Genomic DNA, 24,873 nt, shown 5'->3' with positions numbered 1-24,873 from the left:
TTAGAACACTACTACCACCACTACTTAGTGTAAGAGGAGTGTCTGAAAGGGCATTAGGCTATTTAGATGGGGCCAGCAATGCAAATAGTGCATTCTGTAAAACCAGGAGATCACCGGTTTATTGATGCAGCAACAAAACGTTGTGATCCTTCCAAAGAAAAAAAAAGAAAGATGAGCCCTGATCTCCAAGATCTGACTAGCGCCGCCTTACATCTCTAAGCCCACCAAACCGGACATGCGCAGGTCTGGTAGGCATGCCTAAACTGATGAAAGGCCCGATGTTGTTTCTCTGCTCCCGTGCTCAATGACTTGTAAACTTGAGGCTGCTCTTCCACTGCAGGGACTTTCTGGGATTGCACTCTCATTGGAAATTTGCAGTTATGATCCGCGTCTGGCCGGCTCGCTGGCTGGCTGGGTCGAGAAGGAATGAGTGCCAATAAATGAGTATCATTCAGGAATCAGCGGTGCCGACGATGACCGCTTCGTACAAATTCACCAAAAGACGACTCTCGGCAAAAAAAAAAAAAAAAGACTTATTGGGACTCAGACGATCTGCATACATAGAGAGGCAGAGCTGGCGTGTCCGAAAAACCAACGGACATCTGAATAAAACGATAGCTCCCAGCGCATCTGCGCACGAACTAAAAGTGAACGTGCCTCCGAATGCAATAAACTACCGGCAACCGATGCGTGAAACGGAACAGGCGAGTGAGAGCCGGCGGCAGACATCCAGGTTCGGTAACTCTGAACAAATGACTTGGTTCAGTACGTGCAGCCCCCACCACGCGATGCCGAATGTGAACTTGACTTTTCTTATTTATAATATGTCTGCCATTTTTGAGGACACTCCCAAAATGTGAACATCTAGGTCAATATGCTGTGAAATATACGTCAGCACACTCACACATTTATGTGTGTCTATGTCATTACGCACACGAAAGATCGCGGTCTTGTGTTTCTTGTTATGGAGGAAAACTGGGGTGGGGGGTATATAACAAATATAAACAATACGTAAAATAGAGAGAATGTGAAAGAGAAAGAAAGGTGGGCGTAGAGGTTAAGGGATACGAGGGAAAAACACGACAAAAAAGGGAAAGAGGGTACTGAAGAAACAGGTAGTGTGAGAAAGAGAATGACAAAGAGAGGCAACTGATAGAGTCTTATTAGGCACCAATTCTCTCTGCTGTGCCGAAATGTGAATTTGAAAATGGACGAAGATGGGCAGCATACTAAGTTACTTGTAACAAGTTACAGTGATAGATAAATGAATAGATCAATATGAAAAGCACTACATAAGACTGATACAGAAGGCACTATACAGGATCGATAGACAGAATGCCTTTCACATCTATCTATCTATCTATCTGACAGAAGTGTAAATGAAAGGCACTACATTAGGTAGACAGACAGACAAGGAGGGCATTATGTAGCATGTAATTTAGATAGACATGAAAATCCTTCTAGGATAGATAAAGCTTTAAAAGGCACCTATATAAGTGATAGACATATGAAGAGTACTTATTGGACACATACATAGATGAAAGGTGGTATATTAGACAATTAGACAAGAGTGACATCATGTAATAGACAGATAGATATGAAGGACATGATATCAAACAGATGAACACACAAGAAGGGCATATAACAGATGAACTGCATAAATCGATTGTTGAAAGACACCACATCTGTAACTTATTTTGGGCTAACTTTGCATTTTTCATTTTTATTTTTCTATTAACATTCATAAATATCAATTTCTCCTGAGGTACCTTGTCAATTTAACTTTTACACCAAGTTGCCAAGCACGAAACAGCCCAGAATGCAACCCAGCATTGCAGCAGAGCAGGTCTCTATCAATCTGTCAAACAAGTTCAGTCCTTATAGTGCCTGTCACAGTGGGCACAAACACAAAGCTGTTTTCCCAGTCTGCTACCTAAAACTCCATTCCTGGTAAAGAAGTTCAAGCAGATGCCACCCTAAGGCTCTAGTAGGCGCCTTTTGTTGACAGATATACCCCTTAAAGAAAGCCATAAAGGCTTCTGGGACACACACAACAGCAGAGCCTCATTGATTGGCCAGAAAATGGCTTGTTTTCTGCTCTTTAATTGCATCTCATGACCAAAGACTCGATCGAACAAGGAAATCAGTGGCGAGTTCCTTAAAGGATTACATCCTGGAGGCTTCTGAGCACTTTGCTGCAGGCAGCTTTTCCTGTCAGTGTCTCACACTGCCTTCTTCTGTGTTGTGACTGGCAGAGAAGAGGCTTAGAAGAGATCTCGTCTGACTTTATTGTGATTTATAAATCAGTCGCAGGCAGCAGTCTTGTCTACAGTACCAATAAAGAGCTCAGAGATGGCATTCACCATGAAATGCGCTATATACTTTAAACACTGGTTTGACACTGGACTCAAAACAAGCCCAACCTGCTCAAGTCACCAAATGTCTTCTTCTGTACTTTTAGGGAAGCCTACTAGCTCGGTGATGACTCTCAGGTTACATTCCTGGCATTGCATTTGCACCCAGGGTCCAGACTCAAGTGACATACAGTAGCTACAGCATTTGTAAGATGTTGTGACGCCACAAAAATTCAGTAGGTAAGTAAAAGCTCTCAGAAGGAGGTGGCCTTCAAAAGTGAAATCCATCCATTCCCAATAAAAGTGTCAACATGGCAGTGACAGAGAGAGAGAATAGCACTTCCCACCAGCATTGATCGGCAACAAAAAAGCACAGTTTCACCTGGATAATGATCTGCTGTATTATCATACATTCATACAGTACGTTTTTAGGCTCACGCAATGCAATTCATGGTTGCAGGAGACTGAAGCCTATCCTGGAAACACCTGATGTAAGGCAGGAAATCAGAACGGACAGTACTGTACACCAGTACATACCCACATAGGCTCACACTCAGGCCAGTTTAGACTTGCCAGTTAACATGATCTTCATGTCTTTAAGAAAAAAAGAAATGCAGACGCAGGCACAGGAATAGCATGCAAAATCCACACAGACTACAGCTGTGTGCAGACATTAAATGTGAGATGTTGGACTTGTGAAGCAAGAGTACCAACCGCCGCTCCACATTTCCACTGTTACAGTACAATTTTACAGTACAATCAGAATATGAGTGAACAGTGTTTTTTATGGTGAAGAAGAAACCTACACAGCAGGCAGTGTGGCCACCTAGTGGCTAAAATGTTGAACTATTTTCTCTCATGAGAGTGCCAATCCAGCCCTAAATGAATGAATGAACCACTGGTGACAATGTCAGTATCTCTACTAGAGTGTAATTGTTGTTTACTATAGAAAGACCTTATCTCTCTATTATAAAAAAAAGTCCTGGGAGAGAATGACTAGGGAGACGAGACGTGATCTTCACGTGAAGATCATGGAAGACACTTAAAAGACTGCGAGACAAAAGAGATTGGCCACGGAGCGTCTCGCGGGGACCTTAAACATGAGACTTTGTGCCAAGAGATTGACCCAGGACCGTCTTGCGGGGACGTAGAACATGAGATTCTTGTAAGAGATGCCCTACTTACAACCAGCATCAAATAAGACCACGGGCAGCAATAACTCAGTCATGTCAAGGCTTTGAACACACACAGATCCAGGGCTCTCAGTGCATATAAAGCGTATAAGGACAATATGTTATAGATGAAACATCGATGACTAAGCGAAGAAGAAAGTGCAGCGCGGAGAAAAGAGACTCAAAAGCGTTGCAGAGAAAAAAATGCAAAAAAGAAAAAGAATAATCGAGGTGGGCGGCACGGTGGCGCAGTGGGTAGCGCTGCTGCCTCGCAGTTGGGAGATCTGGGGACCTGGGGTTCGATTCCCGGGTCCTCCCTGCGTGGAGTTTGCATGTTCTCCCCGTGTCTGCGTGGGTTTCCTCCGGGGGCTCCGGTTTCCTCCCACAGTCCAAAGACATGCAGGTTAGGTGGATTGGCGATTCTAAATTGGCCCTAGTGTGTGCTTGGTGTGTTTGTGTGTGTCCTGTGGTGGGTTGGCACCCTGCCCAGGATTGGTTCCCTGCCTTGTGCCCTGTGTTGGCTGGGATTGGCTCCAGCAGACCCCCGTGACCCTGTTCGGATTCAGCGGGTTGGACAATGGATGGATGGATGGATAATCGAGGTGCAAATTCAGAAAATAAGGAAAGTAATAATCAGCCTGGAACAAGTGGAACTGAAAAAAAGCATGTCCAATCGGGCTCAGAATTAAAACACAAAGTATAACTTCATAAAGACGTTCAAAAACATTGGCGCTATACACATGCAGAACAGGTTAGAGATTATGAAAGCAGTGGAATTTGAAAGGCTCAAAAAAAATGATGGCGCGATACACATGCAGAGAAAGGTAAAGAATATGAAAGCAGGAAAATTCGAAAGTATTGTAGCGTTCCTTCCAGGTTGAAGCATTTTTTTTTGGAGTGACTGTTAGGTTCGATTGAGGGAGGGCAGAGTACAGCACGGAAGACTGACAGCGAGGTATTGATTGATGAGGTGGGGGGGGGGGGGTGAGACATAACGAAAAGGCAAGTACAGATTGAATATATGGACACAGGTGATATGTCTGAAGTATGTAAATATTTTAAGACTTTGAAGTTTACATCAGAGAATTTCAAAAACAGGGTTTACCTCACATGCATTTATTGGTTACTTTGCAAAAAAAAAATATTAACTGCTGATGATGTCGATCGTTTTGTCTGAGCTGAAATTCCAAACAGAGAAACCTATCCTGAATTATGGTACAAAGTCATTAAACCAAAGTCTCACAGTCCTCATTTAAAAGATTCAGCATGTTGGGACTCTAAAGATTCCAAATATTGTTTTTAAAGAAGTTCTGAAATAAAAGTAAAACTAATGAAATAGCAACAATTCAAAGAAAAAAAATCTTAAAAGTGTGTATCTGGAAAACCAAACACAGAGGTTGGCGAGAGAAGCGAGCAGGGGGCGAAGTCCCCTAGTTGTTAATAATTAAAAATTAATTGCAATTCTAATGAGATGCCATCTGGACAGGGTCTACCATCAGGGCATTCTGGGTACACAACCAGAGGTTCGTGACGGCGAGGGGTCTTTTCATCAAGAATGCTAAAGAAACTAAGGAATATCCACACACCCCCAACAATGTTCATGATGGAAAAGCTGATGAGATCAAAAATGAAAAATACAGTACTGCATTAAATGACCCAGGGAAGCACACGCTGAGTTGTTACAAATATTATCAACTCTCTGTTAAGGAGGCAAGACACCCAGGGGCCTGTGGGGGGTCTTAATCTGACCTTGACTCTGGAAGTAGTAGCAAAGGAAAGAATGAGAATAAAACTGATAGCCATTATGAACAATAGTGCATATCCTCTCTCTGACACACTGGCCACTTTTAGCCAATCAATTATTCAGAACCGCTGTTGGGGCTCCTTTATACCTACAGCAGTATGCCTTTATAGTGCCTCACAGTGGCTCTGGCTGCTTTTTTAAGTCTGAAGATTTATTTTTGTAGTAATTCTGGAATTTGAGGGGATTGTTGCTGTTTGTTATAATGTTTATTTTATTTATTGAACTTCTGTAAAAAGCTACATTTCCCCCTTGCCACAATTAAAGTACTGTTTATTTATGTATGTATTATATAGCACCTTTCACTATCTATCTATCTATCTATCTATCTATCTATCTATCTACTTCATTTTTAATTATGTTTACGATAACTGAGATGTTGGGGGGGTGTCATCCTGAATGAAATTTTGGTCAGTCACAGTGCATCATAATGGAAACAATCAATCTTTATTGTATATAGTGTCTTTCTGCATACTCAATCACAACCACAATCCGACTGTTTACATGCATACTTATAAATGACACAATAGCATTTGTTTATTTTTGTATAGTGCTCTTCACTGAGTGCAGTCTCACAGTGATGCAATAAGTTCACAGGTATATGCGATTACAAACTTTACAAAATACTGACACCCTAATAAGAACATACAAATACAGAGATTTGCTTAAACACACAGGGAGAAAAAAACAAGCATGTTTTATTGCGTATAGAGCCTTTCCATAGTGAACAAAGGGCACTGTCCAAGTTCAGAGCTATACTGAATTAAAATGGCATGACATTCTCAAACCTGCAAAATTTAGTGCAGGGTCATGAGGAGCCACAGCCTCTCCTGGCTGCATCAAATGCAAAGGAGGAACCACCTTGGTGTGGGATGTCAGTCCATTTAAGGCACACAGCTACACTCACATTCATTTAGAATTGCTTATTCAACTTAGAAATACATGCATGTCTTTAAGACAATATATTTTTCCAATCCACAGTTCATTTAGTATCAACCAATAACATATCTAATACTGGTATATAAAATATTTACTATAAATCTGTAGCCAGTTTAATTATAGTCCATAACATTTATGGTGCCAGTCCATCACACAACTTGTGCCACTCTATCCCTTATACAGAGCCAGTTGATGGTTTATTTGATGTCAACCCTCGCATTTTTAAAACCAACCTAGCAGGCTTAATACCAGTTTATCACTCAACTATACATTCTTTACTGCTTTTGCATATGCAGTAAGATTTGAAAGCCCAATTAATGCCATGCCAGCCCATATGCAGTGCCAGTTCACAGCATATTTGACACTGCTATCACTCTATACCAGGTTTAGTCCTAGTCCACAATGTATACAGTGCCAGTCAATAGCTCATTAAGAGCATGCAACAAAGCATTTTAATGCCAACCTATAAAATGTTTTCTATCATTCCATAAAAGATTTAATACCAACCTACAGCTCCGCTTCCAGACCATAATAACTTACATTGTGACAGTCCATAACATGTTTGAGACTGGCCTATCAAATGTTTGCTATGACTCTATAGCAGTTGTATTGCCAGTTCACAGTAGATCATGTACCAGTTCATATTTCATTTGGTACCAACTTAATCTTTGTTAAATCCCCATTGCGGGTCTAATACCAGCTCATCACATTATCGCCTTACCCCCGTGCCAGTCCACTCCGTGTTAACATGCAAATTTGAAATCGTAATGCTTATTGGTAAATGTACAATACATATTAGAGATCCTTCGACAGAGGGAGTCAGTGAAACACTTCTGAATGTTTCTGTCAAAGCCTTTCTGGGATGGGCCCCCTTTTGGTACTGAATTGCTGAAGACCACCACATCATCTGCAGTGGCCGCCGGCCCCCACGCCCTATAGCTTCTTTACAGAAACAGTATTGAGCGCAAGCCGTTGTCTCATTTCATGAATATTTTGACATCGGCAATACCAAAGCGGCTTGCTTTATCACCAACTCATTAGCGCTCCGGAAAGCATCTGTCCCTGCATCTTATTTTGAACATTCTGAAATAAAAAGGCAGCATATTGAAACTGTTGTCTGAAAAGGCTTGAAGAAAAGGTGAATATGACAGGTGCGTCTGAGGCTAATTTGTGGTGGGGAGTCTGCCAAGAGATTTTAAGAACACGTTAGCTTGTTAAAGAAGCAATTTGCATTGAGCAGCAGAAGCCCTCCCACGGCCACCCTGTTGCCAAAAAAACAAAACAGAAGCTCATCATAACAATGGTTACAAGTTTCGTACGGTAAGCTCGGCGCATTGAGGCAATGCCGGATATTTGTGCCGACACGCACACTGCGACCCTGAGGTCCTCGTTCACATCAACGCACGCACGCACACGCGCTTTCTTCCTCCCGTGAGACTCGCGTTCCATTAAACCTGACACAGATTCACGCTGGCTCTCCTTTGTTCGTACTTTTTAAATCGCCTGTAAAGAAAGAAAAAGGGGAGAAAAGCTGCAAAAACACAGAACGCCTTCAGCCTAGACGGCAGCAATCTCTCTCCCGCAAGGAACGCACCTGGGCACCGCGCTCCCTCAGAGACCAGGGCTGACGTGCCGCCCATTAATAAGGCGCACACGCACGCAAGCGCTCACAGGAGCCTTCATCTGGGAACCCAAACACATCCTGGACGTCTCATCCGATTTGTTTATGGCTGCATGGCGAGCGCTCTAACAGGTGACAAGCAAAAGTAACTTCCACAAGCAGGCGCGAACCGAGACATGGCCAGACGGACATAAGAGGCTGGCTGATCGATGCTTGAACTTGATTAGCAAGGCACAGGTACCTTCTGCCCAAAGGGTTTAAACGGCACACCTCCTCCAGACATTTAAAGCACTTGTCTGACTGAAGGTGGCAAAGTGACAATCAGAGAATGAGAGACACAGATCATAAGAATATCATTTTCTGCTATGAGAAGCCAACACAATATTCAAAAATATAGGTACATATATTTAAGTACATAAAAAAACTTAATGTTGCAAACTAAGAAGAGCTGCGGGGTGCTCTGCCTCCCTCACAACATGGCGTTTATATGTTCTCCCGTGTTTGCGTGGGTTTTTCTCCTGCTACTCCAGTCTTCCTCCCACATCCCAAACAATTAAGTTAATTAGCAACTTTGAATCTGCCTGGTGTGACTGAGTGTGGGTGTGCCTTGCGAGGAACTGGTGCCAGGGTTGATTAAATGGGTACAGAAAATGGACAGCAAAAAGTACAGAAAGATAATCTGACAGTCAATCTTTCAGTGAATAATGGAAACACCCAGACACAAAGATAAACCGATAATGGAGAGGCAATCTGAGAGACACACTGAGTGACAGGAGATTGAGAAAGTGATAGTCATCTAAATAGACCCACCATGAAATGGCATCCCATCTGAGGCTGGTTCAAGCCTTGCATGTGCAAATGGGCAGTGGAAAGCTTTGAAAAGATTTTGATGGAGTCTTGTATCTGTCTGCTACTCCGCTCCACACTCTGAAAAACTCAGTGCCTCTTCATGGTGATGCCATAACGGCACCATTTTTGGTTTCCAAAAGAACCATCCACATGATGTTTCTGAAGCAAATCTTTATTTATTGAAATCTATAACAGGTTCCATAAATAGCCGGATAAAAGATTTGTCAAATCCCAGTGAGTTCCTGATTTTAGAAGGACTCTCACTGCTACCAATAACTCAAGACTAACGTCAGGTTTTCTTGGTCTGTTCAGACCTGCTAAGTAGGCTTCCAGACATTAAAGACTTCTGCTTTGTTCACACTTTAGGAAGCTTTTCAAAGCCAAAACAACAAATTTCACATGCAAACAGCCCTTCCCAGAATTAAGTGGTTCTTTATCAAGCAATGCAACCACAAACACGGTAAAGTTCCAGTACTGTACCAGTATTCTTAAGAGTGCACCAACCCTAAAGCTGGACTAAGCAAGTACAGGAAATGAATGGCTGAATATTCATCAAAATATAAATGTAAACATTGTATTAACAAATAAGAATGATGAATATATAGATGAAAAGACAGAGCAATTCCTTAGAATAAAGTTAAAAAAAAAACATTGACACTTGTAACAGAAAAACACACCATGGGGAAGTAAACCGACATTAGGAGATCAGTCTTAATAACATTTACTGCAATTTGATGGGGAGACACCTACCAACCAAGATCAAAACCTAAAGTGCCACTTTCAGCCAAAGGACAGAAAGATTCACTCATAATGGACAACAACAGGTATATAGCGACAATTAAAATAGTCAGACAAAAGGATGACTTGCAAGAAGGACAGGCTGATATTCAGTCCTTCAAGTGACACTTAATTCGACCAGAGGTTGGACCAACAAAAAGATTGAGTGGTGATGGCAAAAATTTGGGCAGACAGTAAGTATGGTGTAGTGGTTGAGGCTTTGCCCTTTGTGAGTTCTGGGTTCAAATCCCACTAATGTAACCAGAAATGTAACCATATGTTGTAAGCTGTCTTGGATAAAGGCATCAATAAAATAATAAGCAATAATAAAAACAACAGTTGGAAAAAACAATTTTAAAGTGCAAATTGCAATAATTGGGCGGGGTGGTGGCTCTGAGGCTAAGGATCTGCGCTGGTATCCTGAAGGTTGCTGGTTTGAATCCCCGTCACTGCCAAAAAAGAGATCCTACTCTGCTGGGCCCTTGAGCAAGACCCTTAACCTGTAATTGCTCCAGGGGCACTGTACAATGGCTGACCCTGCGCTCTGACCCCAAGGGGTATGCGAAAGCTAACAAATTCCTAATACAAGAAATTGTATAAGGCGAAATAAAGAACACAAAAAAAAGATTAACTCTGGTACCCTTAAACAAACACAGACTAGCAGAATGAGACATCCAGGAGGAGGCCAACCCTGTCTAGGGTACACGTCCATAACGGGACACACACACATACAGTAACGGGGCTGGTTAGGTGTCGTCAGTTCACCTCACACGGGATGTGCCAATGTGAGGAGCCAATAGAGACACAAGGAGAACGTGTGCTCCATCCAGACAATGGGAGGATGCATCTTAGCTATCCCAGAAGTAGACATGCAACCACATTTAATTGCTGACATGCAGGGAATATGTGATGTACAGCTAGCTGCATATACATATAGAGATAGACGCGTAGATATAATTAAAAGGTACTAGATAGAAAGATAGACAAGCAATATCTTAAAAAGATGAAAGGCACTATATAAGCTAGCTGGCAGACAGACAGATAGGTAGATACAAAATAGTGCCTTTCATGTCTGTTATATATCTGTCTTGTACTTAGCCTTGCATATCTGTTTTAAGTAGTGCCCATCTAATATCAGTTTTCTATAGTGCCTTTCCTTTCTATTATTACAGATAGATAGATAGATAGATAGATAGATAGATAGATAGATAATGAATATGTAGCTGGGTCAGCGGCCGGACAGACAGCCAGACAGCAAGCACGTTCCTGTCGAGGCCAATGATGACAGTTCGCTCAGCCTCCAGCACACAGCCGTATGTTTTCATCTGAGTAACCGCCGCCTCGTATACAAATGTTTCATCGCACATACGCGTGAGGAGTTGGCCTCGTGATTCTCGTGAATTTCTCCCATCGTTCAATTCTCCCTGCCGAGGTTCTTAGGTTTATAGTGACCAACTGTGTATAGGGAAGCAAGGGACAGACGCGGTGAGACTCCCTATTAATAATTAAAGAAGTGTCGCTGTGGTTCCTCTCCTGGTGGTCGCACGGGCACGGAGGTGACGGGCAGCATTGTAATGCACAATAATTAATTTAAGCACGGAGGAGACTGCGACCGGAACGTCAGGACAGACAGGACACAACAGGACTTGGAGGCTGAAAACCGGTGTGCCGCGCACGAACGTTACCTTTTGGTGCGTCGAAACATGTTGTTGTCGAAGAAATGAGGCATAGAGAAATTCGACAGCACTGTCCAGAGAGAATCAGACATGGTCCCTTAGAGATGACATTGTGCTGGCGTCTGTGCGAGCAAGTGACTTCTGAATGGAAAACAGGCAGGCAGTGAGGCAGAAGAGAAAGAGCGAATGGAGAGAGAAGGGGGGAGGATGGGGAGGGGAGGGGGGAAGCGGCTCTCGTCTCCTGTGCGGCTCTCAAAGGGAATGGCAGAAAGCGCAGGAAAAGAAGCCAGAGTGAGGTGATAAGAGCCGTCTCCGGGGGGAGCGGGACTGCTCTGAAATCTACCTCAGAGCAGACAGAGACAGAGGAGACGGGAATGTTTGCCTCACTCTCTCCTTTATCGTCTTCTACAGTTATTTGGCTACGTTTTACGATCCGGTTAATTATTTAAGATTGTAATGCTTGCGTATCATCATAACGTAAAGCTGGGACAGAAACATCCTAGTGTCTCTCCATTAATTAGCGTCTTGAATTCCAATTGAGGTACACCGGGTGTAAGGGGTGGGGTGCTAAGAAGCAGGCGGTTGATTCATGATGAAATGGTTTGAAATGACAGTGCAAGGCGGAGAGCAAGAAACAGGGAAATTAAAGAGGAAATAAGGACTCTGCATCGTGTGTGTGGTTTGGGGGCATTTGCTCTCCTTAGACCTCTGTTTATTGATTTCTTTATTATAATTTCCGCTTATAATGCATTTGAAATTATGATGTCTATTGCGTGTCAGATTTATTGGCGACTTTAAATTGGCCCTTTTGGGTGCCATTACTAATGGGCTAGGCTCTGGTATCCTTGACCCTTAAGGGCTACAAAAACGATTAACTGAGTGTATGAATGCATGAATGAATTTTCATTCATTTCCTTAACTGTGGATATGAGGAGTTGGACTTATCACTCCATTTCTGTCACTTTTCTTCCGGCATCCCCTCCAGAAATGGCTTTTGCCTTGTATCCCCACCAACAACCCACACACACACACACACACACACACACTGCAGGGATACACTCTTAGACTCTTAAAAAGAAGCCTATCACAATGAATAGGAAAAATGTGCTTTAAAATAAACTAGTGAATGAATTTGTTTCCTCTGCCACTTTTGCCATCCATAAGAATGCTGGAATGGGGGTCTGCATTGCTGCTTTGTTTATAATCGCACAGAAGAGGTTTGTTATTTATGTACCCTTGCTATTTATCCCGATCACTTAAAAAGCTGCATTTGGCTTCTCCTTTGTTGTTTCTCTCCACCAGTAATGAAGCTTCTGCTGCTGTGTATTAGAATAAGTGGGTTTAGAAAAAGGAATGAATGAAGAATTTGGAGTTTAAATCAGCCTTACTTCTACACTGATAGTTGTATATCTGAGTAATGAGAGCCATCTATGCTATAATGTCCCTTAGTTCTGAAAATGATGGTTGTGATTGAATGAATGAGGAATTTGGAAATTCAGTCAGCTTCACTTCAATATTAAAAATTGCATGTTTGTGTGGTGAGAGTCGTCTATGCTTTTATTTCCATTATAAAGACAGTTTGGCTTCCCTATCCAGGGAGGGCTTCCTGTATCCCCTCAGCCCTGAAAAATGAATGAATGGATTCAATAAACAAGATTTAGACCAACTAGGAAAAGCCTGGGTTGCTGCTGGACAAGGTGTTAGTGAAGCCATCAGGGGGTACTTGCTCTGTGGTCTGTATGTAGATCCTAATGCCCCAGTGTAATGAAGGCGACACTGTGCTGTAAAAACTGGCACAACCCTTCAGATGTGGCATAAAACAGACAATCCTGACTTTCTGTGGCCATTAAAGATCGCTGGGCATCTTTCAAAAAGAGTAGGCTGCTTCCCCATGTCCTGGTTTAAACTGCCCACCACAGTCTGGTCATTCTGGCCTGCTAATCATCCCCTGTCCCTCACCTCATCCCCACCTATAAGCTAATATGCACTGAGCATACCACCACAACAATGGCTGCTTTCACATCATCCAGGTGAATGCTACACATTGATGGTGGTTGAAGTGGTTCCCCACTGTGTACAGCATGTAAAGCACTTTGAGTAGGTTAGAAATATATAAATGTAATATAATTAAATTAATTATTATTAGTCCCCACCCACTGTATAAGGAAATTAGAATCTGAGCTCCTTTGTTTTTCTACACAATACACAGCAAAAATAGCTCTGTTAACACTTAAAACAATGTTTCCATATATATATATATATAGTTTAACTTTGCAAGAGTTAGTTTAACACTGGAGATGTTTTTGTCTGGTGTATCTCACAGGTGCCTGTGCCTTTTATTCCATTGCATAGTGGAGGTTTGTATTCCCCACTACCCTCCTTTTCTGCTTCTCTTTACTGCAGATTTGGGTAGAAGGAGTAGGTTGTCCTTTTGTTTCTCAGTATTCTCTTTCCATGTCTAATACTTTTAGATTCAATGCTTTAGACAGAGTTATAGTCTCAATTCAAGTGAGGAGAATGTGGGAAAAAGAAAAGGAACAGAGTGGATCAGAGCATCATCCCACCCTGACACCATGAGTAACTGTGCTAATAATACCCTTACTGAAGCCATAAATGCTGTGGGACTGTGCAAGCTAAATATTAGTACCACGGACAGGGACCAACCACAACACTGCACCAACCCCAGGGTCCCATTAAGAAGACATTACACTTAATATTGTAGCCTTTCAGTAAAATCTTAATCAGAGGGAGCGTGTTTTGCTTTTAATCCTTTGTGTGAATAATACAACGAAAAAAGGAAACCCATTTATTCTGTCTGGAGTAAGCTTCAAACAATGTTCACCATCATGCCTTCTAGAAAGATCAGGTTAGCAGGGTGCACAGGGGGCAAAAGATGTAGGAATTGAGCCTTCTGAATCTGGTAGTGGACTAGGCAGTGATCTCTCTGCATCCCCAACCCAGAGCCCTACTTATGCAGTGTTTATGGCTTTAGGTGACAGTGGACAGCGGGGGTGTGGGTCTGGATCGCTATATGGGAAGAACATGTCATTCTTCAGGTATGCAGCACCTTTAAATTGATGACAGTTATGAAACAGTTGATACAGAATAGCAATGTCTAGAGTAATGTGAACTTTGTGGCAACAAATTTTGCCCAACACAGATACTTGGTAACATTTTGTGGTGTTTCACCCATTGGGGGATCTGTGCAGTACACAGGAAGGGAATGAAAACACTTAAAAATCAAGGTGCCCAAGTGGTTATTCAGAGTGGTGCTTCAGGGGAGCCGTTTTTAGTTCCCAGTAGAACCATCCACATGAAGATTCTAGAAAGAACCTTTATTTATTTATATCCTTAACAGGTTTATTAGAAAATTGCAGCATTGAAGCAGCAGACACAAAAGGCACAGATATACATATAACAAGAATGATCATATTCATACATATGCTAACAAGATTCAAATACACATATAACAAGAATTATATCTATAAGTAAATTAACAAAATATAGGTATTTACTAAGTTTAAAGTGATTATAATTGCACATACAAATAAGTTAAAATATCACAGTACATTATGTCAGACTTTGGCACAGTATACCACACATGGCGTCATTGACTTTTGAGATATCTGCTAGACTGGCTCCGTACCATTCAACCCTAAGGGAACAATACCACCTTGGCTGAGGGGACACTCATTATAGAGCCTGTTGGCTGAGCAGCGCAGTTTTCTCATTCTGTTACTGAATGTGCTCCTCTGTTTAGTCAAAACCTCATACAGAGGATGAAAGTCATTGTCCAGAATAGTAAGTAGCTTCCTGAGTGACCTCTTGTTCTACGACTTCCTCCAGTGAGTCCAGCTTGACTCCCAGGATTATACTAGCCTTTCTATCAGTTTGTCTAGTCTACTATACATTAAAGATCTCTGTTTTGTCCACATATTAGAAACTTTTTTAATTCAGAAAGACCCAATATGCAAGGAAGCCTTCCCAAAATGAAGTGGTTCTTTGTCAAGCGATGGTTCAACAAGGATGCACACAATTCAGTAAAGAGCCATTATTTTTAAGAGTGAAGATGCCAACTACATTATATTGCCTGCACACTGGTGCAAAATGTGGATTCAGTGTACAATCTAAAATAGACCACCTCCAGAAAGCGATGCCTATGTTAGCAATGGTGAAAATCCAGTCCAGTGTGTTCCCACCTGATAGAAGAAATATGAAGTGGAACAGGATATCTTGCAAAACAGGCCATGTAAAAAAAAATTCTGTAAGTGTGGATGTTTTCCTGTCGTTTGCCCTTTAAATAGTGAACGCCACCTCCATATGCTTCTTAAAGTAATTAATAATACATTTCTTACTTTATATAGCACCTTTAACACAAAACACTACTTCAAACACAATCAATTAATAGTCATCAATTAACATCTTTGGGGATGTGACAAGACAATCAGAGTAACCAGAGGAAGAGCCATGCAGACTTGGGGTTGGGGAGGACATGCATTGGAATGGAACGGAGGACGCTGGCTAGGAACCACTGCACCCCACTTCATTTTATAGAGCACCTCTTGTAATGACTACATGGAAGCATTTCCCAAAACAATTCAAATAAAAAAAATATTTTAAATGGTTTCACAATGAGTTCTGCCATCAAGAGCTTCTCAAACCAATTCAATGAACCATAGTTTATTTCCTATAGGATTTTTCCCTAGTTCTTTATCAGTGGTGGGTTCTTGGTCTCCTGCCTCTTGACTACAGAAATGGTCGGATGGCATCTTTTACAGTAAATGCTTCATCCAGGATGTGTTCCTGGTGGGACAGCCTGTAACCCAGGTGCCTCTTAACTGTATTAAGCTGGTTCAACAATGAATGGAGGATAATTTATTTCATATACTTCCTTTCTTAGTGCCTTTTAAAGTAACTTATAGAATCACTGTTTGAAAGAAACAGTTAACCACATGTGCAATGCCCACAAGGCCCTAAGTGCCATGTTCATATAGTGGAGCTCAGAAGCTGGGACTTGAAATTTACTCCCAGATGACGAGGCAGAAGCTCTCCAATCTGATCCACAGAGCCTCTTGTGGGTTAATTAGTCAATCAGTCAGTCAGCCTCTCCAACATGTCAAGCTTCACAATGCTGTACACGGGAGCAATTAGTAGTGAAATGATAACATCACCCGCTAGGAGCATCGCAGGAGGATTCTCAGGGTTAGCATGGCCAGGTCAGGTGAGGCTGCAGGGGCAGATGAGCGTCCACCACAATGTCCTTTTGAGATGAATTTTGCCTACACTGCTAGGGTAGAGAAAATGTGCAGGGCTTTAATGGAGAGGATTTGAAGATGGGCAGTAGCTGGAGGCAAACTGCTAAGTGAGGTCTGAACAGAGTTCTGAACATTTGCACATCAGCTGTGAGGGTGTATAAGATGGGGGTGGGCAGTTAGGTAAGAGGTTGTCACAGTGATTGGGTGGAATGGTGGAAGTGGGCGGGGTTTGTTATCACTGGAGAGGGGGAGGTGTCCTAAATACAATATTAGCTCACAAAGCGCAGACCCTGGTCCATCTGCTGTGAAGTTTATTGTGCTCTGCAAGTGTCTGGGGAGCATTCAATCAGCTTGAGATGAACCTAATGTGTTCTTAATGTCCAAGTACCAAATTGCATTTTCACTTGATTTCAGATGGCCATGTTCTTCTTGACTGCGCACTGCAAAGAGAAAAAATACATAACCAAAGTGACGACTTGCTTCTTCGAGCCTATGGATTATTGAACTGTTGGATTCCCTTTGATGTTTAGCGCAAAGTACTGTATAGAGTTGTGTAAGGAGGGGTGAAAGGTGTTGTTATGATTGCTATTTTTATTTCATTTTTCCATTTGTCTCCTTGGGGTTATAGGTAAGAGTTACTCGTCAATTCCAGGGAATTACAATCCAACATTTGCTTTTTGTTTTGAGGTGCATAAATTGTTTTTATTTGTTTTTTTCTTTGCTATTTTTAATAGGGCCCGCCCTTTTGTGACTGCGTTGCTATGATGTTAGGATTATGGTCTTGGAGGTTGTAACCTGTGACACACTGGAGTGACTGTTTGCTGCAATGCCTTCCTTGTTATCTGAAATTACAGACTGAAATAGAGAATAATATCTAGCATATTAATTATGGTTATATATATATATATATATATATATATATATATATATCCATCCATCCATCCATCCATTTTCCAACCCGCTGAATCCGAACACAGGGTCACGGGGGTCTGCTGGAGCCAATCCCAGCCAACACAGGGCACAAGGCAGGAACCAATCCCGGGCAGGGTGCCAACCCACCGCAGGGCACACACAAACACACCCACACACCAAGCACACACTAGGGCCAATTTAGAATCGCCAATCCACCTAACCAGCATGTCTTTGGACTGTGGGAGGAAACCGGAGTGCCCGGAGGAAACCCACGCAGACACGGGGAGAACATGCAAACTCCACGCAGGGAGGACCCGGGAAGCGAACCCGGGTCCCCAGGTCTCCCAACTGCGAGGCAGCAGCGCTACCCACTGCGCCACCGTGCCGCCCTATATGTATATATATATATATATATATATATATATATATAATTTGTTTATTTTTATTATTTATTTATTTTTTTAAATAGGAAGCTATATAATCAGTTGCTGCTCTTGCATATTTATACCCCTACTAGATCAGATAAGACCTTTTGATCAGAGTGGGCTAGGTATGCAGGGACACTTTATTTTCTATGGGCCCATACCTCCAGGAAGAATGTCTGGAATAAGAAGGATAGGTAGAATTTATGGCACTCCTTCTCCTTCCAAGTGGAAAGCATAGGCTGGAATGGGGTCTGAATCTGCTTAAATAGGCCTGGAGTGAAGCAGGGACATATGCCACTGGTCCAGGTAGCGCATTAAGGAAGCCGGACCAACACAAAGACAGACGTAACAAAGAAACTCACTTTCTCTAATTTGCTGTGCCGTCCTGTGCAGACAGGCCATGCTGTCTGTTTCTGCCTGAAGAGAAACAATCAAGGGCCAGACCAGGCAAGACAAGAAAATAATTAATCTTACTAAGATGGAGAGTCACCTGGTAGTAAACATATTTCACGCAAGATGAGCTGCTTTTTATCAGTTTGTATTATTTTACCAACACTCATTTGGGCATATTATCTATAAAGCATGAATGAATGTGTAACATTCTCTCCTGCCTGTTCTGGTACCCCCTCTAATTGCCTGGGGTCACAGACAGTGGAAAGTGTTGGACTACAGTAGCAGTCAACTTTGACACTGTGAAAAGAATATGGAAATTGAGGCATTCAGTTAAGGTTCACATAATAAAAAGTATAAAGAGGAATAGGGTCACTCTAGGACCCTACCACAACAAAATAAGCTGAATCTTGAAAGTTAGTAAGCACGTTCCTTTTTTGACTTTTAGTGTGCTGATCTTGAGCTTCAACTGTTTATATCAACTCTAAGTTTTTGTTTAAGCTTATGTGAAAGGATGGATTTTTGATTTAGAATTTTTTTGGCTTGTCTTTTTGACTGTATTTTCTGGTTATACAGCCCTGATCAAGAAAGGCAGCAATCACTTTAGAAAAGCAAAGATGAGACGTGCAACAAGGAACAGGCAGAATTTGAACCAATGCTCTCCTACTCCTGAGCCTGTTCTGCTCTGGTTAGATAGTCAGAGGGCTCTCCTTATCAGAGGGTGAAAAATGACATATTTCTATTACAATTGAGAATATTTAGACTTTAAGCATTTAAATTGAAGCACACATTTAATATTTCAAATATATGATGCAGCTATTCTTGTTTATTTTGTACTTCTATCTTATGAAGTAAATCATTACATTTTTTCTGACCTCCCTGAATCAGGACAGCTTTTTCTAATTCAGGCTTTTTGTTTTTTATTTTGGTCCATTTCAATTGCCATTTTTGTTTATTCATCATTGCTGCTATTTTGACATTCTGTTGTTAGGGCAGCTTTTCATGTTGTTAAGGGCGTGTTTTCAGAGGTTGTGACCTCCAATCAACAACATGATGATTTACAAGGTCGTCTTTGAAAGCACTTTGCTATCCAAATTTGCGGATTCAAAGCAATTCTTTTTGTGCCTTGAAATCTTATTACTTTTGCTTCTCCAGGTTTTGAATGGCTTGAATTTTTGATTTTTCGTCTCTCGATTTGGCCTTGGTGGCAGTGCAGCTAACTTCTCGGTTTTTGGCTGTTTCCTTGGTTTTGACTTTTTCACCCAGCTGCTGCATAAAATATTCTTTCTGGCATGCCAAGCATAATAAAATCATAACAGGACTCCATTCTAGAACCTCTATCCCCACCACAGAACAACATTCTTTTCAGCTCTACCTTTGTGCAGAAGATCAGCTCTTAGCTACTACAAAAGAGGTCCATTCGAAGAATATTTGAGTTGTTGCCTAAGAGGAGCATTCTGGGAGTTCAGTGCAGGAGAGTAACTGTGTGTAGGGATCGGAAAGCAGCCAATGGGGATATGGAACTGCAGCTGAAGAGCAGATTTCTGGGGTTTTAAGCTGCTGCAGAACAGCACCGGCAGAGGCCTGAAGTGCAGCAGAACGGCTTTTTTAAAGCACTTTATACACAGATGTGATTGCAATGGGGTGGCAAAATGGTGCCTCTAGAGCACACAGCAGGGCTATCTTTAAAGACATCTTATAGAGCACCTAATGAAGAGGCCCACTGGGTGAGGATGAGAGCAATTCAGTGACTCCCCATGGAGTGCCGTGTGATTGGTCATGTGCTCCTGAGGGTGAACAACTTATTAGAAAGCATACTGGTAGAGTTTAAAGCACATTCTCAACACCACAAATCCCCTCCTGAGTGACTGTTCATGTTATACCTGCTTTCCTTGGTGTGGGGGGATACAGCAGTGCTGACATGTGGAGTCCCTTTTTGACATCAGTCATTGCTGCTTGAACCAACTACCACCTCTGTTCTGTCTGTATCTGCAAGCAATTGATCTTTTAAAAGCGATCATACCCAGCAATCAAATCAGCTTGGTACAGTGAATAGTGGGCACAATACCAACAGACTTTCTTTCAGGGAAAGTGGTGTTTTCTCTGAAGTCTACCGAGCACATGTCTTCTTCAATTTTTATAAGGCATAGAAGGTTTTAAAAGCAACAAGAGATTCTGGCCCTCATACTCCTGTGTAAATCTTACAAATGATTGGATGGAATACTAGGTGGTGCCACTCACACTATGAGCCGACAACCAGTTCAGCTATCCAGTGCACATATCACAGAGTGTACTTGGCAGGGTTGGGAATTGAGTTGTACCCTACATTTAAGACCAAGGGAAAAACTGAGATTCACCTGGGATTGTGTATTGTAGTGAGAGAGAACAACCAGCAGAGGGCCATCTGTGAAAAAGCCTAAGTGGTGTCTGTATTATTATAAATAAAATAACAAGTGACCAGCAGCAAGGCATTATCAATCACATCGTCAGGCAAGATGTCAACCTCAGAGGCATAGACTTTATGAGGCAGGCATGCATTAGGGTTGGAGGATATGGGGGTGCAGACATATGAAAATTTAATTAAAGTACTCACCCACTGCTTTTCCTAGATAAAGGCAGGTCCTTCTGAAAGAAAAAAAATGCAAGAAGCAATGAGGAAAAGGCATGCAAGTACCACAGATTTAAGCCATCCATCCATTTTCAAACCCGCTTATGATGAGCAGGGTAATGGGGAAACTGGAGCCAATCCCAGTAAGTGACAGGCGCAAGGCAGTAGCAACTCCTGGACAGTGCAAAACACACACTCACACAGATACACACACTAGGGCCCAATTTAGCACTGACTCTAATAAAAAATTTTCTGAAGGATAAAATAAAGATAAAAGGTGAGGTGTGGAGGGCAAGTGCATGTTTAAAACAGATATACAAAGTGGTCCTGTCGAGACTGCTCATCATTCTCACTCGCTCTGCCATTTTCATCCCACGTCACTCCTCTTTTAATTGAGAATAGGCTCTGGCTCAATGATCCTCTAAAGGAACAGATCTATTGAATAAAGTGCCTTTCATAACCATCTATTCCAGAGGGCACTGCTAACACCTGGCTGTGGAACAGCTTGTCAGTCAAACATCTATATACTTTTTAGCCCCTGGAATTGAGGGGTGTGAAGGGGTTAGGGGGCTTCTAGGCAGAAGAATGGCTGTTATTCTTAAATGGCTCATATGATATTTTTGGTAATAAACCCCTTAAATTAAAGCTGAAAGTCTACACTTCAATCACATAATGACTGATTTATTTCACATCTGTTGTGGTGGTGTACAGAGCCAAAATTACGAAAATTGTGTCACTGTCCAAATACTTAATGGACCTAACTGTAAGAAGACATAAGGTTACAGGTACAGTATTTCTTTGAAGGTGTCTCCTTCTCAAAGTGACATGCAAACAAATATGAAGAAAGCACACATACTGTATTACAAAAGCAGCCAAGTGGGGGTTGCTAATCCAGCACTTTCTCTCTGTGCACCCCAAAGAGGAAAACCTGCATTTACTATGAAAAGACTCCACTGTGTGCGCCCTGGCTTCTTAATGAAGAGCTTTTTGTTTAGCCTGTCTCTCTGCTGTTTCTGTCCTCATTTGTAACCTGTCTATGGCTCTCTTGTCTCTCTTTTTTACAAGAGCGTATGCTCTTGTCATCATTTATGAGGCACTTACTGTATGTCCTACTGCCCTTGTGCCACTGGCTCATGACAGAATTAACAATCACACAGTTAGGGAAAAAGTCAGAGGATGGCCACTAACCAAGGAACATGCTGTCACCCAGGAGATGATAGATAGATAGATAGAAATGAAAGGCACTATATAACAGATAGATAGATAGATAGATAGATAGATAGATAGATAGATAGATAGATAGATAGATAGATAGATAGATAGATAGATAGATAGATAGATAGATAGATAGATAGATAGATAGATATTGTGAAAGGAGACCAAACAGGGTCAGGATTTGATTTTTGATACACTTTATTAATCTCAAGAGGGGAAATTGTCTTTTTACATGACCTTTGGGGGACAGAGTGCAGGCTCAGCCATTGTACAGCACCCCTAGAGCAATTTTCAGGTTAATGGTCTAACGGAGTAGGATCCCTTCTGGCAGCAATGGGATTTGAACCAGTAACCTTCCAGATACTAGCACAGATCCATAGTCACAGAGCCGCCACTCTGCCATAGTAAGTTGCCAGGGTAAGATTGGTATGAAAGGTAAAGATGAGTAGGAAACAGGGAGTTGGTGGGTGATGGACCCCGTATGTCTTATGTCAGGAGGACCCATGATAAAGCTGTGATGGATTAGAACCTGTTAGAACACCTGCCATCCTCCTCATGCTCACATGGATGGGAAATGTAATACAAGCAGGCCCACAAAAGGGGGTTACCTGAGCCAGAAAGTATTGTGCCCTGAGAGTTACTGTTCTTTGGGCCCTAACTCTTTTCAAAAGGCTCATGGACACAGAGAGACTTGAGGGCACCATGGTGATTGCTAGGAGTCACAGAACCACATGGATCTCTTTAGCAAGTCTCTGTCCCTAAAGTGGTTTGGGTGGATTTGAGTTTGATTTCCAGTTGCCTGTTATCAAATGTAACTTTTCAATTGTAAAGTCAGCTGAGCAAGGACTCTTTCTGTGAAGGAGGTAGTGTGTCCATCTCGATATAAACAGATGTGACTGGGAGATTGTTTGTCATATAGATGCTTATGTGCAGTATTTTTGAATTGTGTGCTTGTGGGTCTGCCCGTTCATCTTTTGGCGGTGGTCTCAGCGTAGCAATAAGGATTTCTTTTCTGTTTATATATGTAACTTTTTGTTTTCCACTATTTAACATTCTCTTGTGTCTTAGTTTTAATAAGCCTGATATGTTTGGTAGGGAAGTCTGCTTATGACTGTTTTGTTTCAAGTAAGGTGGCACCCAGAAATGCCCTGTCACAACTTATACTAGATAGACAGGTATCTTTTATACTTTATTATTATTTGACATTTCAGTCAAGTCAGATCCTCCATCAAAGTCTAATATTACACATAGGGTAAACAAAGAATAGTATGTTTTTAATTTTAAATGTTTAATGTTTCATTAAATAAAGCTATGAAATGCCCACGTGAAAAGGTAATCCAGACTCAGTGACTGCCTCTCTGTCTATCATAGTTTTGTGTAGCCAAGTCTTCCCTGCACGATTTAAATGACATTTCTTGATTTGAATAGATGAATTGCTTGTTTTAGCAATTTCAAAGTAATTAGGTCTGGACTTTGACTTTAAAATGTTCCAGTGTTGAATCCTATGATAAGAAGGAGCTAAGTTTGAGGTCCCATCAATGAGGACACATCTCCCAGGTCCATCCCCAAATGATGACACAGCTGCCCCAATGCTTGACTGTTGGGGTAAGGTTATTTTAAAGTGACATTTCATCCAAAACATTTTTAACTCATCTGTCCATTGAAGACGCTCCTAGCACTGTTGTGGCCCATTCAGGTGCATTCTCTCAAGCCAACAATGTTCACTGTGGTTATTTTTAGTGAGCACAGGTTCCTTTTTTCTTAATGTAAAATAGTTAAGGTGAGAGAGAGCCTTACAGATGAATTTTTAAAAATCTTACATTGTGATACATTGGTCTTGGAAAGATTTTGGCAGGACCTCCACTCCTAGGGAGACTAATTAATCTCAAGCTGTCTATGTTTAGATGATATGTGTTCAGAATTAGGTGCTATTTTCTCTTGGATCCTCCTAACTGTGTCCAGGGCCTTTCCTTGTGCTTACTATTTGCCCCTGGCCCCTCCCATTTGTGTCCTTTGTTCTCCCTGGACTCACGTGTCTGTGTTTTTGGCCACGCCCCTGCCAGCTCTTTTGCCCACTATTTACCCCAGGTCCTTCCAATATGTAGCTGCTGCTAAATTAATATTCAGCACATAATTGACAGAAGCATGAACGACAGCCTAAGATGTAGAATAACATCTAACAAAACATAGAACAATTAACATGAGCCAGGAATAAAAGCCTTGCCACGCCACTGCACTGTGCACCTGCTTGATCACCGACAAATAAAAGAAGACACACACCATGATGTCCTTTATTTTCCTCAGACTCTCTCCATTACCTGACTGAAACCTTTGGAAAGACTGGACCAAATTCACAGCGAAGCATGCATAGAAAAGCAGAAGGGGCCAAATATATTCTCACAACACAGTGGCTGAGCGTGGAAGAGAAGCTGACCCAGTCTTATTGAGGTCTGCCTCCTGGTGGTTACTCAGCTTTATTTCTGTTGACTTTAACAACCGACGAGAGCACAGCATCTTTCAAGTGCCCCCACGTCAGCCTTAAGAATATAGAACATGCCACAGCAGACACTCACTCCACGGTTTCCTCCGTTGTCAGTGTCAGTATCCCGAGGGTCTCGAGTACTTTAGCATCTACAAGGAATGAGTTTTTTAGCTCTTGATGCTCAATGGCATTTCAGAGTGTCAGCCAGGACCTCCATCTCCCTCCTTTACTTGCCAAGTTCCTGAATACTCCCTCGAGACGGATTCTCTGTGTAAACACGAGTTCAGACCAAAAATACATATGTGTGTCTGTCATTTTAGGGGTCTGGCAGCTTCTCGAGTTCACGCCTCTCCATGTCCTACTTTTTTTGTTTTTAGCTCAGACTTCTGTTATTTAT

At 41.9% G+C, this 24,873-nt stretch overlaps 2 protein-coding genes across 4 annotated transcripts in view; both read right to left on the bottom strand.

The window, feature by feature from the left end:
• Positions 1-24,873, bottom strand: part of rnf11a (ring finger protein 11a) — a 628,093-nt gene that overhangs the window by 41,033 nt on the left and 562,187 nt on the right. The window lies entirely within an intron of this gene.
• The window catches only part of mast1a (microtubule associated serine/threonine kinase 1a), a 103,576-nt gene that overhangs the window by 59,563 nt on the left and 19,140 nt on the right, over positions 1-24,873 (bottom strand). For 2 of the 3 annotated variants that reach the window (XM_051920574.1, XM_051920576.1), the window contains exon 1: positions 11,199-11,339. In XM_051920574.1, the coding sequence (XP_051776534.1) occupies positions 11,199-11,281 (83 nt within the window). In that variant the 5' untranslated portion in view covers positions 11,282-11,339. Of the gene's footprint in view, positions 1-11,198; positions 11,340-20,764; positions 20,797-24,873 lie in introns of those variants that run through there. The other variant, XM_051920575.1, reaches the window with a different exon arrangement.

The sequence above is a fragment of the Erpetoichthys calabaricus genome, chromosome 17, assembly GCF_900747795.2.
Source record: "Erpetoichthys calabaricus chromosome 17, fErpCal1.3, whole genome shotgun sequence".
Taxonomy (NCBI): domain Eukaryota; kingdom Metazoa; phylum Chordata; class Cladistia; order Polypteriformes; family Polypteridae; genus Erpetoichthys; species Erpetoichthys calabaricus.
Note: the sequence above shows the minus strand (reverse complement) of the source record. Positions and strands in the feature narration are given on the sequence as shown.